The sequence below is a fragment of the Cuculus canorus genome, chromosome 3, assembly GCF_017976375.1.
Source record: "Cuculus canorus isolate bCucCan1 chromosome 3, bCucCan1.pri, whole genome shotgun sequence".
NCBI classification, from domain to species: Eukaryota; Metazoa; Chordata; class Aves; order Cuculiformes; family Cuculidae; genus Cuculus; species Cuculus canorus.
In genome coordinates, this window is record NC_071403.1 from 42,033,843 (window position 1) to 42,053,865 (window position 20,023).

Below are 20,023 nucleotides of genomic sequence, written 5' to 3' on the forward strand. Positions count from 1 at the left end.
GTTCACTTTTCTTTGTTTTTTGTTTTTTGGTTTTTTAGGTTTTTTTTTCTAAACTATGGATTAATTCTGAATGATTCTCTTCTATTTTACAGATGCTAAATATTTCAGAACTAAATAAGAGGTTAAATCTCACCACAGAAGAAAGTAAGTAGCAAGAAATGAAAAGAACAGCAATATTCCTAAACCTATGCCTAGTTTAGATTTTATGTTACTGGTTTCAGTGGAAATTTTTGCAATGCTAATTGCAATTTAGATAAAAGTAAGAAAGCCAAGTAAATAGCATGATTTTTTTTTTCTTTTTTCTTTGCACTTTTTAAAGAAATGCTAGTTGGTACTGTTATAGCAACATTAATGCATAGGAACCAGATCTGAATCCCATTAAAATCTTTAGTGGTCTTTGGAGAAAGACTTCCAAACTATGTGCCATGGCTCTTGTTCCCCACCTTCTAACTATAATTTTGCCTTACATCTTAAATGTTCTTCTGTATGTTAAATATAACATTAAAACTAGTTTCTACAGATTTTATTCCACTCAGAATATAAGTGCTTCAAGAAACACATGCCCATGTTTACTGTTGGTTTTATTTGTATTTATTAACATTTTAATTTACATTTTCTCTGCTCTTTTTAACTTCTATGCCATTCAAAATAATATAGAAGAAGGAATCAATAATTATTGTTCAATTTCTAGTGGAGAAGGCAAACTCATATCATTTGCCATACGGGAGACCCAGAGTTCTTCAGGACAAAAATGTCTACTGCCTCCTTTCGCATCATCAGTATGTGAGTGGATACAGCTATGATATCTGGATGCCACTGTGGACTGCATACACTGTGAATAAGCCTGTAAGTCATCAAATATCCATACTATTCTTATGAGGAGCGGCTGAGAGAGCTGGGGTTGTTTGGCCTGGAGAAGAGGAGGCTGAGGGGAGACCTTATTACTCTCTACAACTACCTGAAAGGAGGTTGTGGAGAGGAGGGAGCTGGCCTCTTCTCCCAAGTGACTGAGGACAGGACAAGGGAGAATGGCCTGAAGCTCCGCCAGGGGAGGTTCAGGCTGGATATCAGAAAAAAATTTTTCATGGAAAGAGTCATTGGGCACTGGAATAGGCTGCCCAGGGAAGTGGTCGAGTCACCTTCCCTGGAGGTGTTTAAGGAACAGGTGGATGAAGTGCTTAGGGGCATGGTTTAGGGAGTGTTAGGAATGGTTGGACTCGATGATTCAGTGGGTCCTTTCCAACCTTGTGATTCTGTGATTCTATGATTCTTAAACATGTAATATAACAGATAAAAATGTGGTTCATTCATCAGAAATCCTGGTTAAGGACTGGTGAATATCATGTGACTAAGACCCTTATGTCCTTTTCAATGAAGAAAATTTTCTTAATGTCTAGACTAAACATCCCCTGAGGCAACTTGAGGCCATTTCCTTTTGTCTTATCACTTGTTACCTGAGAAAAGGGACCAGCACCCACCTCACTACAACCTCTTTTCAGATACTTGTAAAGAGGTCTCCCCTCAGCCTCCTTTTTTCCAGGCTTAACAACCCCAATTCCCTCAGCTACTCCTCATAAGACACGTTCTCAGCGTAACAGGACAGCTTTGCTGTCCTTCTTTGCACACGCCCCAGCACCTCAATGTCCTTCCTGTACTGAGGGGCCCAAACCTGAACACAGTATTTGAGACACAGCTTCACCGGTACTTCCTGTTACAAGCCAGGATGCTACTGGCCTTCTTGGCCACGTGGGCACACTGCTGGCTCATATTCAGCCAGCTGCCAACCAACACGTCCAAGTCCTTTTCCACTGGACAGCTTTCTAGTCACTCTTCCCCAAGCCTGTAGTATTACGTGGTGTTGTTGTGTCCCAAGTGCAGAACCTGGCACTTGGGCTTGTTAAACCTCATACAATTGACCTGAGCCTATCGATCCAGCCAATCCATGCAGATCCCTCTGTAGAGCCTTCCTTCCCTCAAGCAGATCAACATTCCCACCTAACTTGGTGTTACCTGCAATCTTACTGAGGATGCACTTGATTCCCTTGTCCCTTGATAAAGATATTAAATGGAACTGGCCGCAACTTTGAACCCTTGGGAAAATCACTTGTGAGCAGCAACCAACTGGATTTAAGTGCATTCATCACAACTCTTTGGGGCCGTCCATCCATCCAATTCTTTACCTAGCAAAGAGTGTGCCTGTCCAAGTCATGAACAACCTAGGAGAGAAAAGCAGACAAGAGAGGGAAAGATATAATAAAAACATCATGTGCTAAGATAAGGACAGAGAGAGATCACTTATCAGTTGTCATCATTGGCAAAAGAGATTCAACTTGGGCAAAAATTAGTTTAATTTATTGCTAATCAAGTCAGAACAGGGTAATGAGAAATAAAAACCTAAATCTTAGAACACCTTTTCTCTCTTAAACGTACTATCCTAGAGATGCTACCACCATCACTGATTGGCTTGGCTTTGGCCAGCGATGGGTCCATCTTAGGGCCAGATGGCATTGGCTCTATTGAACATAGGGGAAGCTTCTAGCAGCTTCTGGACTTCTGTAAAGCCTTTGACACAGTCCCCCCCCCAACATCCTTCTCTCTAAATTGGAGAGATGGATTTGGTGGGTGGATAATAAATTGGTTGGATGGTTGTATTCAGAGAGTGGTCAATGGCTCAATGTCCAGATGGAGAGCCATGACAAGTTGTGTCCCTCAAGGGTCCGTATTGGGACCAGGGCTGTTTAATATCTTGATCAATGATGTAAACAGTGAGACTCAGTGCACCTTCAGCAAGTTTGCAGATGACACAAAGCTGAGTGGTGCAGTCACCACACTGGAAGGACAGGGTATCGTCCAGAGGGACTTGGATGAGTTGGAGGAGGTAACCTCATGAGGTTCAACAAGACCAAGTGTAAGGTCCTACACCTGTGTTGGGGCAATCCGTGGTTTCTATACAGGATGGGGGATGACGTGATTGAGAGCAGCCCCTCAGAGAAGGACTTGGGGATGCTGATTGATGACAAGTTCAACATGAGCCGGCAATGTGCATTCACAGCCCAGAAGGCCAACCATATCCCAGGCCACATCAAAAGAAGCGTGGCCAGCAGGTCAAGGGAGGTGATTCTGCCCCTCTATTCCCCTCTTATGAGACCTCATCTGGAGTATTGTGTCCAGTTCTGGAATCCTCCACATAAGAAGGATATGGAACTGTTGGAACGGGTCCAGAGGAGGGCTGCAAGGATGATCAGAAGTCTGGAGCACCTCACATATGATAATAGGCTGAGTGAGTTTGGATTGTTCAGCCTGGAGAAGAGAAGGCTCCAAGGAGACATTATAGTGACCTTCCAGTACCTGAAGGGGCTACAGGAAATCTGGAGAGGGACTTTTTACGAAGGCGTGTAGTGATAGGACCAGAAGGAATGGCTATCAATTGGAGAGGGGCAGATTTAGACTGGACATAAGGAGGAATTTCTTCAAAATGAGAGTGGTGAGGCCCTGGCACAGGTTGCCCAGGGAAGCAGTGACTGCCCCGTGCCTGGAGGTGTTCAAGGCCAGGCTGGATGGGGCCTCGGGCAGCCTGATCTAGTGGGACGTGTCTCTGCCTGTTGCAGGATGATCTTTAAGGTCCCTTCCAACCTAAACTATTCTATGATTCTCACAAAAGCCACCTCTGGAGCCCGCCTGCCACTACTAAAACCTTGCCACAGAGGCCCAATGCATTTATATACTAGCTACTTTTCAGAAGGATGTGGCATCAAGTTTGTATTTCCAGAAATATGCAAAGTGACAAATAAGCCAAACATCACCTGGTTTTGCCTAAGGTATAACCTTATTTTGCTACTACAATTTTACAAGTTGCGTAAGGATTTCCCTGAATTACCTAAAAACAGAAGTAGAGGAAAAACAGGCAGAAAATATCAGTGTCCATTACTTGCATTGACCTGATTCACTATGAAAATAGAAGATTCAATGAAGTCTGTTCTAGAAAGTTAAAGTCATACAAAGCATTGAGTTAGCCACAGCCGTGGGTGTAATACTTTTTTTTTTACCCCTTTTCACAGGAAAACACATCTCCTCTTCCTCCCACTGTTTCAGACTGTCTGCGGGCTGATGTTAGAATCCCTGTTGATCGGAGCCAAAATTGTTCCAATTACCCAGAAGAGCTGGCCTTCACCCGCAGTTTCCTCTATCCTCCCAGTAAGCATGGTTCTTTTTATAGCTAGAGCTTAGAAAGTTTTAATCAGCTGGATGTGGGTTTATGTTTAAACATATACCCAAACACCAAAACAAACTTCTTAGGATCAGCACGTTGGGCAGAAAAAGGTCTCCAGTGTTTGTAGACAGACCAAAAGCAGCACAACTACCACTTCTATCTAAATATTTTCAGTTTAGAACATTTAATGTTTTACTTAAAAAATGGAAAAATTTGAGTGTGATGAAAACTTTTTGGGAAGATTTAAAGGGTTGGAATGAAGGACTATCCCACTTCCTCTGTATGACTATTCATTTCCCATTGCAAATTTGATAATTATTTTATTGAACAGATTGTACAAACAGATTTGGAGGTATGTTTGCCGTAGGATCATGCTCATGCTGAAATATCAACTTAATTTACAAATGTTTAAGAAAGAGAGAGTCCTGTTACAGAACTTTTTTCAGCATATCCCAAAACTGCCCTACAATTCGATGTATTTCAGAAGACACTTTCTGTTCAGGGGGTTGCTTTACAGGGAGAGGAAATGAAAAGGAAACAAGTCTCATGAAAGCTGCATAGCCTGGACATGTTAATAGGTGATTAACAGAGTGACTGTATGGTCTAGTAGTTTCTTTACAGCCTACTGCATGAACAAATACAGTAAAATTCTTCTCTGAAATATTACAGGTGAGAAACTCTGTTGTCTATCCCTCACTAGCATTTGCCACAATTATGATGGAAGCTTTCATCCAGCACAATATATTGAAGATACAACTGTGGTTTTGCATATGACTTAGTGTTGCATTCTCTCTTCTGCAGATCAACAGGAAATTTTAGTGTTAAGAAATTTAAACTGAATTAATGTAAGCTGTGATTGATCTACATGTACCTGCAATTTATAGTGATTTATGAATCAAATTTGTCTTTGTATAGTGTTTCATTAATGTACACTTCACTCTTTTATATAGACTTTAGTTCATCTGATCTTGAACAGTATGATGCCTTACTCACCAGCAATATTGTACCCATGTATATAGCTTTCAGAGGTAGGTTGCAAAAGTTTTCTGTGATTATGATTCTGGATTTGATATAGCTATAACAAGGATTTAAAAACATTAATGCACGGCCTGCAGTATATCCAGATCTTGTGCAAATATGTTTAAAACTTTTTAAACGTAGACATGTGAAATTCCAGAATGCACTTATGTGAGTTAATATTTTTGGCCTGGGAATAGTCCTGTTTGACCTCTACTTAGGTGTGCCTGTTCACTTTTGAATTTTCTCTTCATCTCCTGTGTACTGTCCTAACAGGAAATGCTAGCTATGAAACTTTCATGAAAATAACCCCTTAGGGAAATGCTCAAGGTAAATGAAAATAGCACTTTTCCTTTCGCAATATCTCAAGAGAAGACAAGGCAAAGTTTGTGAACAATGTCCTGATACCATGTCAGCTTCATCAAACAGAAACACAAGCCAGACAATATTAATCTTGGAGTATTTATTTCAGTCAGCTGTTTCTACTATGCAAGTGCAGTAAGCTACATTCATTCTTTCCATCCAGCGTGTCTCACATTTGTTTGTAATCACTGATAAGAAATTCCGTGCAACTGCATGTTGTCCTGTTATACTCCTAGGTGTAGGTACATTTTCTTAGGGAAAGGATAGAAAGAGGAATTGTGGAAGGAAAAAGCTGGAAAAACAATGAGGCAACTAACATTCTAATGCATTCAGACCTCATTTATTCATTCACTCATATCATAAAAAAAAGAGATCCAGAAAACCTAAGTGGCTTTAATCTTCCAAGTAAATCGAAGACATTCTGAAAAATTCAGTTTGCCAAGGAAAGCTACATTGTAGCTTCAAATTCAGATTGAATGCGTTATCTCCAGTAATGCAATGGACCTTACAGAGATGTAATAGCATTTACAATGCCTCTTTCAACGGCGAGTGAGAGTATGTCTCTTCTGACGAAATCAAAAATTTGTGTAACAAAGAGTTAATTTTACAGGCAGTTTAGTTTGAAATTTATTATTATTTATTATATGAAGAAGGAAATATGTTCTTTTTCTTTAGTGGTGAAATAACTTCAAATTCATGTTAAATATGCTTATACTTTCTTTTAATAACAGACATATGGGACTATTTCCATAATGTGCTTCTTCTGGAGTATGCCAGAGAAAGGAATGGAGTAAATGTTATCAGTGGACCAGTGTTTGATTACAATTATGATGGCCATTTTGATACTCTTGATGAAATTAAACAGTAAGTACATGGAAAAAAACAGAAGTCAAACCCTAGGTTATTTCCACACAGACAAACTTCTATCCAAAGGAAAAAGAAACAAGTATTATGGAGAATAGAGTATTCCCTTTATAATACTGCATTCATTGTTACTCTTACAATAGCAAATACTCTTTCAAACAGGTACAGTACTGTAGAAGTTGATGTTCCAGTAAAGAGAAAATAGACCAGTAAATTGTTTCCCAAGCTTATACCTAGACTTTTGGGCCTCTGCAACAGAAATACTAGAAAATACATATCATCTAAATATGCAGAAGATGTGCATAAGCATAATTTTCTTACTTCCATGTTGTCCTTACCTGTTTGTTGTTTCTCCCTGTTGTCTCAAACTGATGTGTTTTATCAGAGATCAGATTTCTGTGTTTGCCTTCACGGAATTAAGTAATTGGGAATGTAATGTGTAACATTCCTGAGTGGTACCTTTACATGTCTACAGCTTACGCAAGTCACTGGGATGTCTGACAAATTCTACGTACGTTTCAGTGAGCTCTGGTAGTATAGCAAAATTTAAAAATTCATCTCTGTACAGGAAGGCAAAAAAGAGAAGATTTACATAAAAAAAAAACATAAAAAGAAACATAAAAAATAAATACCAATTATTTATGTTACTGTATGAGGATGGGGGGCTGGGGAAAGAAACCAAATGACTTTGATTGTTCCAAATATAGAGAAAATGCCTTGTGACAGTAAGAACGCTTATGTAGTAGAAAAGTGCTGGGAAATCTGCACAACAGGATTTGTCACTGGAAATGTTTTATTCAAGGCTAGACTTATTACCACATCTGTCAAGAATGGTTTGAGAATGGGGAAAATCAGTTCTGCCACGAAGTAGGAGGATGGAAGGGAGGAGAGACTAGAACTTCCTTCCAGGCAGAATGCTGTAATACTGAGCCGACCACATAATGTTGTCTACAGTTTGGAATAAGCATGTTTTGTTCAGCGTGGTTAGTCAGTCATACGAAGCAGTATAATAATTTCAATGATGATGTTTGCTTGAATACTGAAGGCATACAGGAAATCTGGGAAGCATTCAGCTCCTCCTAAGTTTATATACAAAAGTGACCATGTTCATAGAATAGCCAGGAAAGGGAGGGAAAAACATTTTGAATCAAGTATCCCAAAGTGGTGTCTATAGTATGTAGCCACAAGTCACAATTCTGGCATTTCTTGCTGGCAAGGAACTGGAAGCTAATTTTCTCCTTTTCTCCAATTCAGTTTCATGTTGTTGAAATTCTTAATGTAATGAAGGGCAAGTACAATGCTCTATTCCGCCTCTGACGGATAGAGAGGTCTCTGGCTTCAGCAAAACAGAGTGTTGATCATGTGAGCAATCCTGTTAGTTTCAGAGGGACTGCTTATAGCAAAAGGACTAATCCATGAGTGTTGGCTGTTCCTGAAGCAGACAGTGAGGCTGTCTATCCCGTCAGGTATTTATTTCAATTATAGAATAAAGAAAAATCATATAGTGTAGAAAGAACTATGCTGAGATAAGTTCTATAAATTACTAATGACATCAGTGGTTTTAATACTTGATATCTAGATAAATCCCTTAATAAATATTTGTTTTGTAGGCATGTAAACAACACAGAAATCCCTGTCCCAACCCATTACTTTGTGGTTCTGACTAGCTGCAAGAACAAGTCCTATACACCACTGAACTGTTTAGGCTCCTTGGATGCTTTGTCTTTTATCATTCCTCATCGACCTGACAACTCTGAAAGCTGTGCTGTAAGTATAGTTCTATGCTCCTGTGTGCTAGAGAGCTTTGTGAACCAATTTCCAGTGGGATCCAGTCATCTGGAGAATCTTTAGTAGCCTAGGTGTTCAATTAATTCATTCCCCATGAGTTGAGACTGAGTTGAGAACTAAAGTGATGACTAGGAGAGCAAGAAGCTCCAGGAAAGGTACCTGGAAACGAACGAGCTAATAGGAAGCAAGGAAGAAGAAGAAAGGGGGATGATAAGAAGGCTTGGAAATGCTATCACCTGAGAAGGGCTGAGAACAGCAGCCACAGCCAACAGAGTGGGGTGATGGGATAGCTTTATGGAAGGCTGCAGGATAAGCTTACTCCAAAGTTATCAGAGGTCTTTGAGTGTTACTCCCTTCAGTGTGGCTAGAAGAATTCATTTACTCTTTATCTTCATTCCATCTTTATCAGAAATTAGACAGTAGGCATTTAGCTGGATGGTTCTGCAGTTGAAATTCATATTTGAATTAAATAAAATCTATGGTTACCCCTAAGAGTGTAAATCTCATATTTTGTAGCAACCAAAATAAATTAGCTGAGTGTAATCTGAATTGTTGAGCCAGCTGAGTGTCTGTTCCGCAAAATCTGGGATTCAGAAGGTTCCTTAGCTCAGTGTGTGTCTTACAGTCTGCCCACCCTTTCCCCTCCAAATATAGTTACAGACTTAACTGGCTCTCAAAGCAATAGAAATGTATTTGTTTGGTTTATTTATGACTCCAAACTCAAAATTCCGGACAGGTACAAGCTTGTGCTGCTTAGAAACAACTTGGGTATCTCCATATTTGCGGCATGGAAAATCCACAACTGTCCAGTGATCTTTTTGGTACTGAATGTACAAAATAAATAATTTGAATGAAGTAGTCTTTACACTTTAGCAATTAACATCTGCTATTTCTAAAGTTTAGCAACAACGTTTGCACTTTATATCCATTGTGTCTTACAGTGACATAAATTTAGTGAAACAATTGTGTCAGAATCAGATATGAGCAACAGAGAAGCAAGCTGTAATCTGCTTGCAAAAAAACTTTGTAGTAAATGAACTAAACAACTATTTTTTTATTGATTAGTGCTTAGATTTTCATTGTTTTCCATGTCTATCTAGCAGTTACTGTTACCGTCCAACAATCAAACCTGAGCTGCTGTAAGGACTTTGTTCAGGTTGTCAGGTGCCTGTTGTTTGTCTAGCCTGAGCACTGCAGCTAATTAGTACTGTAACTAAAACTGTCTTTATTTGTGTGTTTAGAACATGACTTGACTGTACTTTGTAGTTAACAGTCATACTTGCCGTTTCAGCGCAGTTTTGCTTCTCTTTTACTTTTGAGGTGGGGAGAGGGGACATCCATTTAGTTCTGTTTAAATGAGATCCCTAAATGCAAGGCTGCAAAGGTGTCTAGGAAAGTGTGAATGGAGCTTCACCAACTGGAGGCCCGTAGTCTGTCAATCCAATTCAGACACTGGTTATGGTCTACCACCACCACCACCAAACAACAAAGTGCCTTTTCTGTGTTTGAACATCATTGTTTGTTTTGGCAGGAAAACAAGACATTTTCCGAGTGGGTTGAAGAAAGACTACAGGTTCATTCTGCACGTGTTCGGGATGTGGAGCTCCTAACTGGGCTTGACTTTTACCAGGAACGAAATGAACTCATCTCTGAGATCTTACAGCTAAAGACATTTTTGCCAATATTTGAGACTGAAATTAACTGAATATCTGTGGGAAAAAAAAGTGTCAATGCTTGGAAGAAAGCAAATTTAAGTGATTTAACTTTTTCCCTGCTACAGCATATAAGAAACGTGACTACAGCTCTTCTATAGGGAAACACACTTAGAGAGCTGATTTCTTCTTTTCAAATTTGTGTTTTGTTCCAACTGAATAAAAATTATGTAAATTAAATCATCATTACTGAGCCAGGCTTTCAAAAGAGAATATTTTATTTGTAGTGGTTTGAAAGCAACCTGCAAAAGAAACATGTTTAGTAGCACAGAGATCCCAGAATTGTAAACTGTATAGATAATACCTCTATAATGGAGCTCAAAAGCTCAAAAGAGAGGAGTATGTATGTTTTTTCCTTTGTGTTTACAATAGAGGTTATGTTTATCTAATAATAGTATGTCCTATAATGTTCTGAATTTATCTTTCTCAACTATTAATTCACATAGAAATGGCAATGTATTTTAAAAACATATTCAGATTTGCAGAAAGTTTGTATATAGTGGAAGTGTCTTCTGTGATCATCTCCTGCATTTTCATCTTGGGTTAATTCATTATGCTAGTAACAAGTGATGGGAAGCTATAGTAAATTAGCTATATTCCGTATGCTTCAGAAATCTTAAAACATTCTGAATGTGAAGAGGTAAAAGAAACACTCTAGCCAGAAGAATTGCATCTGTCTGCACTGGAGATGGGGAGAACTAGTAGTGAAGTGAATAAATGAAGGTTAGGGGACAGATTTGTCTCTGTGTACAACACTTGTGTCACATAATTAAAGCTGCACATGGAGGAAGTGCAGTTCTCAAACCCTGGAGATTTATGCAATGAAAATTCACTGATATTTGGACTTTGGGGACCTTATCTAAAACTTTTAACAGGTTCATAGGCTTGCATAGTCATTTTTTTTTTTAATTTGAAAATAAATGTAATGCCTTATCCATTTATAGAAATAATTTTTTTTTTTTAAATTGCCAGTTCATAAGAAAACACTCAATACTGTACACATAAGGTTACATTACTGGTAAAGATATAGGCTGAAAATTAGCCAATTCCCCAAGATATTTGTACAGATCTTTTCCTTTTTGAAACAGAGTAACTTCTGCAGTTTGCACTGAGATGGAAATGAGCATCTGCCCCAAACAGAATTCGTGTGCCACAAAAGCTAAGAACTACAGCACAGTAATGACAAGAATGTAAAAATAAGGTTTTTTTTTATTCAAATAACTTTGACCTGGAACATTACAGCCACTTACGTTTCAAGACTTTCAACTGGTTATCCTGGTTTGCATTTCAAAACAAGAAATACTTATTCTTCATTGAATTTATCAAATATACTGAAGTTCTGTTATATAGTGGAGAGTAGAAGGGGAATAAGTTCTATCTCGCAGTTCAAAGACAATGAAACTGTATGTGACATTGTAAGAAGTCTACTTGTGACACATTGCTCACTATAGAAAAGCAGGACGAAAGAGAGTTGACTGAAGGTATAAAACAGGCTGTGTTTTTACTCAGAAATGCTGAGAAATCCAGAAGTTAAAATAAAGAAACCATAAAAGTAACAACAAGCGGACAGTAATACACACTAAAACCAGCATATGGCAAATATTTAATTTGAAAACATACACCTCCTGCTTTGTCCTGAGAACTAAGAAATAATGCTGTTTCTGAAAGTTTCAAACTTCTCCTATTTCCTAGGGGATGTGGGCATAACTTTCAAAAAAAGGCAAGCCCTTTGTTTCTGTGGGTTTTAGCCAGTTTCGAGACTCCTATGTATGAAGCTGGAGTGGAACAGGCATAAATCAATCTGCTGACTGTAATAGCAGATCTTGCTGAGTCCCAACTCCTACAGCGACTTTATGTGTGAGAACCGAAACGTAAATTCTGTAAAATGTGATTTTTATAGACCACTATTGAAGCTGAAAACCTGAGCACTGCTGTAGCCATTGAAAATCTGAACTCATGAGGATCTGGTTGTTTTCTTCTCTTATGCTTGGGGTTGGTTTTGAGTTTTAGAGAATCAGAAACAAACCTGTAGGCAAATATAGAAATCTGGCACTGCGTGTAGCTATTCTTGTCTCCGTAGCAAGAGAGCAGGCAAGAGAAACATAGCCTACCCTGCTCCAGAAAATCTACAGCCAAAGTAAGGAGAAGTCTAACTGAATTTTTTTTTCAGCAAGTGCTACTGTTTTCCCTGACACCACACCCTGGCTTTGGGAGACTGTCACCATAGAAAACAAACTTTTTTTTTTTGCTTAATATTTATTATAATTACCTTTGGCTTTTTGTCAGTACCTCACTGAAGTCTACCTTGACGGTTGAGTGCAGACATCTAAATGGCACAAAATACTCTTGACTCCTGCCATGGACATTCTTTCTTAAGGAAAACAGTATTAATGGACAGTAAAAAGGCTGTTTTTTGAATTACCTTCCACACTGGTCCTGCAATGATTGTACATAAGATGATGGGATAATCAAAATATGTGATTGTGTTTATGAGGACAGGGTTTTTCTACCCTAACTGTGCTTTTTCTGTGCAGTGCAAGGAGTTTCTGTCCCTGGGTGAAAAGCTGTCAGTTAAGAGACAGGCAAATCTGTCATGCCTCTGCACCTGATCTCTTTTCAAAAGTGGAGGTTCGGAAGTGTCTTCTTAATTAATTAGCACTTCCCTGAGGAGGGAGAAGTGAAGAATGCTGGAATGACTTTCCTTCCCATAGGAAGTAGCAGGAAATTGAATCCTTCCCAGCTCCTGGAGCAGGAACCAAAGACCAGAATTGCCCTCATAAGGACAAAAAGTGGTGGGTGGAATGTGATTTAGTATCCGCCAGGGACAGCTTTGGGTTTGAGGTCAACCAGACATGAAGCTGGAGGAGTCTTTTGCCAAGGACCCAAATTACTCATGAATGTATATTAAGGAGACCTAGCAACTGATGTGGCACGTGAACCAAACTGCCCACTGTCCCGCTTTACCTGTAATGGCTGGAAGCTGGAAGGAGAGCAAATGCTTCCTAACACTGGCTGCAAGGAAGGGCAGGTCTCCAGGCCTTACTCCATGTGAGAGAGAGACATGACTAGGGAGAAGAGGGTTCCATTTTTCCAGAGGCTGAGGAAAGGCAAATGTGCAGAGGTTTTTTTGCTGTCTAGCCTGCCTCTTATCACTGAGTCATATTGCTGCCTGAGTGATAGAACAACTCACCAAAGGCATGTGTGGTTTTTCACTAGATTAGGGACTGTAGAGAGTGCTGTTACAACCTAAAAGGCACATTGGTCTCATCTGGACTGGTATTAGGCACAGTCTTTCCTTCCTACCAAAGAAGTGACTCAACTAATCTGATATTTGGCAGTAAGGAAGCCATTTCTCTGGCTGGTTGTACTTCAACAACAGATGGTGTTCCCAGTTCCAATGACTGCAGATTTAGAACCCACTGTCTTAGGAGAGCCATAGCTGGACTAGTGAATTTTCAAAACTCTGTGACTTCAGTGAGATCAACAGATCACAAAAAGATATGCCAAACTTGCCAACTCCAGCTGTGCTTGGAAGGCAGACAGAAAAGGGAACTGATGGCTTTTAATCATTTTCATGACTGTCTATAGTATGAAAGAGAAATGAGCTACTGGTTAGACTCCACACTTTGACGGGGGCATGATAAGCCAAAGTTAAACTCTTTCATTTCCTTAAAAGCAACCCCCCTAACTTTTTTTCCCTAATTCTGCCCTTTAGCAACCTATGTTCTTCTAAGCAGGCTCCAGGTAACTGTAACTAAGGAGGAACTGTGAGTACCTACAAGGACCACTTACAGGCTAATATAGAGGAAAAATCTGAAAAGATCTGTAACTTGAAGGTAGTCACTGCTAGTGACTACTCAGCAATGGGAATACCTCAAAGGTTGCAAGGCTAATCATTGTGCTTTTTCAGGAACACTTTTTGAAGCTAGTACTTTCATTTACTATTTTGAAACACTTTTTTACAAGCCCGTTATTGGATAAAAGAGTATTCTCAAAGTATGGCATTTCGGATATGCCAGACTTTTTTTGTTTGATGAGCTGAACGCTCATCAGCTGTATCAGGCAGCTGTAATATGAAATACTCAGTCTGATCAGCCAAAAAACCTTTTCATAACTATGGGAACTAAACATCTTTCTGTCCTACTTTTATTATTCTATGTAGGACATGCCACAGAATTCTCTCTTAAATCTCAGGAGTAACCAGCTCTCCAGGAGAACAAAGAAAACTGTTGGGGAATGGCTGAGAAAGCATTTTGGAAAGGAATGCTCCTTCTGCTTTACAGGTCAGCCAGTGAATACGAATTTCATCTATTCAGCTGTTCTGGTTTGGAATTTTTTTTCCCATTGCTATTTGTTTTCGAGAGAAAAGCTGATAGATTTGTGTCTAACTACCAAAACCAGAGCTGTGAATACCATTTCTATCATCTCTAGAACATTTGAAAGATATGCCCATCAGCCAAGAATGCAAAATGCACTTCAGAGGGGATACTTGGTTTTAATTCTCCTTATGATTTTGCCCTTCATTGTAGGCAAAAGGATGCCTCTTCTGTACCTGAGAGTACATTTTCATGTAGCAGCAGATTCCAAAGAGATTAGTTTGCAGTCCTCCTTTCCACTCTTCCCTAAGGGGCATTGTCTACATCTTTTCATGTCACCTGTTTAAATGCTTCTAAATTTTTTGTTCACATTCCAAATGCTGGATATCTCTGCAGTACCGTTAAGCATTTCAGATCAGTCTTCAGTTGCAAGGAAGAAGAAGGGCAGGAAGAAAGGCACTGCCTGAATGCAGAAAAAATAGAATATTCAAGTTTTTATTCCTTGGCACTTTTAAAAGCTTAACTGCAGACCCATGAGGAAGGTGAGTTAAAACTGTTGCTTACCCTAATTTTTTCCACAGAATGAGAAATCTTGCCTCATTTCCTTTCCTCAGTTATGACTTAGATCACATTTTATGAGGTATGTGACTGAATCTTATAAGTAGCATATGGTTTTGGAAACAGTTTAGCTGCATTGGCTTAGGAAATGCACATGGTACAATCTTATATTAGTTTATGGAGGTGTTTATTTTTAAACATTGCCAACAACTTCCAGGGTCTTTTCGGTGTATCAATCATGTTTCTAGTGGTTTGACAGCAAGTAATTCCTTACAATCCTGGTTTCTAAAGGCATAGTCAGGTGGAGTGACAGCAAACAAGATGCTGTCTGCTGGGAAAGCAGAGGAGTAAGAAAAGAAAAGGACATGGCAGTGAGGTATGTTTCAAAAAGGTCTGGTAACATTCCCCTACAAGACCATGGGCTGTGGAGGGCACAATGACTGGCCAGTGACCCCTCTTTTTTGTTGACCCACAACACTGGGTATAAGAAGCAACTACATCAGTTGCTATTTTTTTGTGCAGTGTCACTGACTGTATCTGCTGGCAGCATCTTCCTCCTCCTATGGCTACTGCTTATCATTTCTCTTACTCCATGTGTCTTTTTCTCTTCCCAGTCCCAGTCGCATTTCTCCCCACCATCTGTGGCTTAATGTGGTCTCCAGCTATTGCCACTTGCAATTGAAAGAAGTCCCCGTTCCTTTCTCCAACTTGGGCCTTAGAATTTGGCCCAACTTTTCATGTGCCAATCATACTCCCTAAACAATTAGTTTGGAATAAAACCAGTATTTAAACTAGCTCCCTGCTCGGTCTTTGGGATTGTGATCACTGCTGCCTGTGCTTTCTCAAACTAGAAATTATGCTGCTTCTGCCGCTCAGAACTTTCACAAAGCTTAGTGTAAAAGTGATTAATTTAGTAAGTAAAAACATATGTCTTCTGCTAAAGGAATAGGATGAGCTATGTGAATTCCAGAAACAAGCATTTTCAATAACAAATAATCACAGAAGGGTTGAGGTTGGAAGGGTCCTCTAGAGGCTATCTAGTTCAACTTCCTGATCAAGCAGGGCCACCTACAGTCAGTTGCCCAGGACCATTACTAGGTGGCTTTCATGTCTCTCCAAGGATGGAGACTCCACAGTCTCTCTGGGCAACCTATTCCAGTGCTCAGTCATATTCACAGTGAAAAAATGTTTCCTAATGTTTACAGGGTACCTCCTGTGTTTCAGTTTGTGCCCACTTTCTCTTGTCCTGTCACTGGGCACCACTGAGAAGAGCTTAGCTCCCTCCTCTTTGCCATCCCTTTAGGTATTTACATACATTGGTAAGATCAGCCTTCAGCCTTCCCCAAGCAGAACAGTCACAGTTCTCTCAGCCTTTCCTCACACAAAAGATGATCCAGTCCCTTAATCCTCCTTGTGGCTCTTTGCTGGAGTCTCTCCAGTGTGTCCATTTCTCTCTTGTACTGAGGAGCCCAAAACTGGACAAAATATTCCAGGTGTTGCCTCGGCTGTACTGAGTGGGGAGGGAGGGTCATCTCCTTCAACCTGCCAGCAATAGTCCTCGAAATGCAGCCTAGGAGGCTTTTGGTGTTCTTTGCTACAAAGGCTCCTTGTTGGCTCACGGTCAACTAGGTATCCACCAGGACGCAGGTGCTTTCCTGCAAAGCTGATTTCCAGCTGGTTGACCCCTAGTATGTACTGGTGCGGAGGATTAGTCTTCCTCAGATGTAGGGCTTGGCATTTGCCTCTGTTGAACGTCATGATGTTGCCATCAGCCTATTTCTCCAGTTTGTCTAAGTCTCTTTGGGTGGAATTTATACCATCCCACATATTAGCCACTCCTCACAGTTTTGCATCATCAGCAAAATTGGTAAGGGCACACTCTGCACCATCATCCAGATCATTAATAAAGATGTTTAACAGGACTGGATTCAGTATTTACCCCTAGGGTAGACCAGTAGGTTAATGGCCTCTAACTAGGCTTCATGCCAGTGATCATCACCCTCAGCATCCAGATGTTCAGTTAGTTTTCAACCCACCTCACTGTCTACTCATCCAGCCCATACTTCATCAGCTTCTGTATGAGCACTTTATGGGAGACAGTATCAAAGGCCTAAGTGAAATCCAGGTAAACAAAATTCACTGTTCTCCCCTCATTTAACAAGCCAGATGTTTTGTCATAAAGGGTTATCTGGTTTGCCAAACATAACTTCCTCTTGCTGAATCCATGCTGACTACTGTCTTCTTGTCCTTAATGTGCTTGGAAATGGTTTCCAGGACTACTTGTTCCCTTACCTTCATATGGACAGAGGAGAGGCTGATCAGCCTGTAGATCTCTGCATCCTCCTTCTTGCCCTTTTTGAGGAAAGGAATGTTATTTGCTTTTCTCTACCTCAGGCAGCTCTCCCAATCTCTATGACCATTCAGATGATCAAGAATGGCCTCAAAATTGTATCAGTCATCTCCTTCAGCACACGTGGATGCATCCCATTAGGGGCCATGGACTTATGTATGTCCGGTTTGTTTAAGCATTCTCTAATCTGATCTAACATAAGCCTTTAAGATTTTATAACATGGATGTCATTACAACTGGTCTCTGAGGTGCATATTTCATTAATGTATTATCATAAAGAACCTTAGACAGAAAATTTCTATTAATTTGAATGACTTGTGAGTGAGAACTTCTAAGTAGACATCATAGTACGAGAAACGCTGTAAAACTGTATGGGTTACAGAAGTATATAATATTTCCATACCTTCACCACATGCAAAATGTTTAAGAGAAATAATCCAGAGGAAATGCTGTCAGTTGTGCTACCAAATGTTCTAGTTATTGAAAGCTACCAAATGTTAAAAGATATGCATAAAAGCAATGTGAAAGCTTTATAGAAAGAGAAATAAAAATAAAATAAAAGATTTTTGTATCTCCCACAAAAACAAGCAGTGTATATTTCAAAGCAGCAGACAGAAATTGATACCTGCTGTCAGTGCAGTAACGGAAAGCTCTGTTTTCCAGTCATGAGAAACCTAGTACAATCACGGACAGATTGCTGTAATATTGCTTGGCAAATTTGCTGAATGATTGCTGCAGGAAAGGGTCCTGGTGAAACACAACTGAGGAATGACATGAAGTCAAAAGGGAAGTTGTCTACAGATTTCTAGAATAGCTAGGGAACTTTATGAAACTCAGTGTAAGAAAGATTATACCTCTTTCCAGGAATTAATTTTCAATTATATTATATTTTCTGTGATATGTTTCTATACTACAATTAATATAAAAGAATTGCAGAGAAAAATAGCACTGACAAGCTTTGCATGTTCTGGCTAAAGTTTCTGCTCTTTGAATCACTGAATGCAGAGTATACTTCTTGTCCAACAAAGCTTCACAGTGTTCTGGGTAGCTATAACATGGGATAGTGATATATGGGACATGACACTCCAGTGTGGTATATAAGCTCAGGGATTTTCCTGTGTGGCATCTTGGATTGTTTACCGAGTTTTGAGGTAAAACTGGAGAAAACTGTGATTTCCTCTTGGTCTCTGATAATCCATCTGCTTTTTAACTGCTCAGAGTCATCTGTGAATTGCTGCCAGCTTCTATGTATCACTTTGAAAACAAATGAGGTGTTCTGTGTGTGTTGGTGTTTATATAGCCACATGGGCTTGGCTGGGCTGAGTGACAGCTACAGTGATACACTAACGGCCAAGTAGAGGAGAGGGAAACAAAGAGCTGGGTAATTTCTCCTTTAGAAATTAATTCTGAGAGGTTTCACATAAAGCTGCTTACAGGTTTGGCCAGCGCAGCCTAGAAGGCACAAGGATTGTGTAGGATTCTTGGAATGACTATCACTGGCAGTGAACTTAGGAGAAACTGATCTTAGTCATCCTGAAGCCTGTGCAGAGTTCACACAGAGCAACAGTCTCTTAACCTTACCAAAACACTTGTTTCAAAGTGAAGAAGTGTGTGACACCTGATGTAGGGCTGGCTAATGCACATTGATGATACATTTTTGTTGCTGTTTAGTATGCAAAGGGGGCTTCAAACTGTAAGAGAACGCTGTAATTCTAGTTACTGAAGAGCTGAGTTTGGAGCAGGAGTGAAGGAAGGGTCCTGTTATGATATCAAAAATTAAGTCCCTATATTCTTACCTACTTTAATCTCTTCCCAATCAATAAGACTTTAAAAGCTTAAAGAAAACCCAGAACCTGAGAGGAGATAAACCACTCTTTCTAGCTCTATTGCTAGCAGCTATATTAATGATGAGCAGCAGAGAAAGGAAAAAAAAAAAAAAAAGAAAGAGCCATCTATGATCAACAAATAGTGAAAACAATATATAAATTGGCTAGCAGTACATTCCATCTGGAAAATGGAAGACAGACACACACCGGTAAGCTTCTGAAACAGTTGCTTAATGAGAATTGCAAAGGATAAACAAAAATACTTTTAAGAAAGAGCTTGGTCAACCTATGAGTCAGACTGGATTACATAGTTACCCATGATAACACAGAACTGCCTCAATGACTCAGCTGGATCTGTATTCTTTGCCTCAACGTGTAACGATTAAATGAAAGATTAGAAAAGGCATTTTTACCATAGAAAGGAAATGCAAGATCTATTTGATTGAGACAGTGTTCAAGGATATTTAATAGAGATTGATATAGAAAGGCCTTGCAGTTGGGAAGCTGAGAAACTTACCTGGGTTTATTGTGATTCAAACAAAAAGTATCTGCGTTGCCAAGATTTGTATGAGCACTGCTCATGCCACCATTTCCGTAGTCCTGCCTCCTGCTCTAGTTCAACTGCTTGTAAATCATCTTCCTAAACATTTGGCCAGGAAAACTGTTCCCTACTTTCTTTACTTCCATCTGTCTTTGTGAGGTTGGGAAATATGTGTGTGGAACACTGAAGGAAAAGGTAGGACGGTGGAAGTGTCCTTTATTCTAAGGGCGGAGTTGTTATGCAACTCATCAATTCCTCCTTCCTGTATTGACTTTATTGACTGTTTTGCACAGCATCTTCAAGAAAGTGTGAGAGAGAGCCTCTCTGATATGTAACAACAGGAGATGTCATGATGAGCTAAAAAATGTTTGTACAAAGTGCCTTTGATTAGTTAGGGAAAAAAGGGCATAGATAGAATTGGACAGAAAAAGCTTAGCAAATAAATCTTAGTTCGACTGTGAGGTTTTTTGACATTGTT

The 20,023-nt window shown here is 39.6% G+C and overlaps 1 protein-coding gene across 1 annotated transcript in view; it reads left to right on the plus strand.

Annotated features, from left to right (window-relative positions):
• The window catches only part of ENPP3 (ectonucleotide pyrophosphatase/phosphodiesterase 3), a 35,921-nt gene extending 24,423 nt beyond the window's left edge, over positions 1-11,498 (plus strand). Inside the window, 7 exon segments of the mRNA XM_054063794.1 lie at positions 93-144; positions 692-846; positions 4,059-4,194; positions 5,161-5,238; positions 6,322-6,454; positions 8,065-8,221; positions 9,774-11,498. Of these exon segments, the coding sequence (XP_053919769.1) occupies positions 93-144; positions 692-846; positions 4,059-4,194; positions 5,161-5,238; positions 6,322-6,454; positions 8,065-8,221; positions 9,774-9,947 (885 nt within the window). The 3' untranslated portion in view covers positions 9,948-11,498.
• Positions 11,499-20,023: the final 8,525 nt, after the last annotated feature.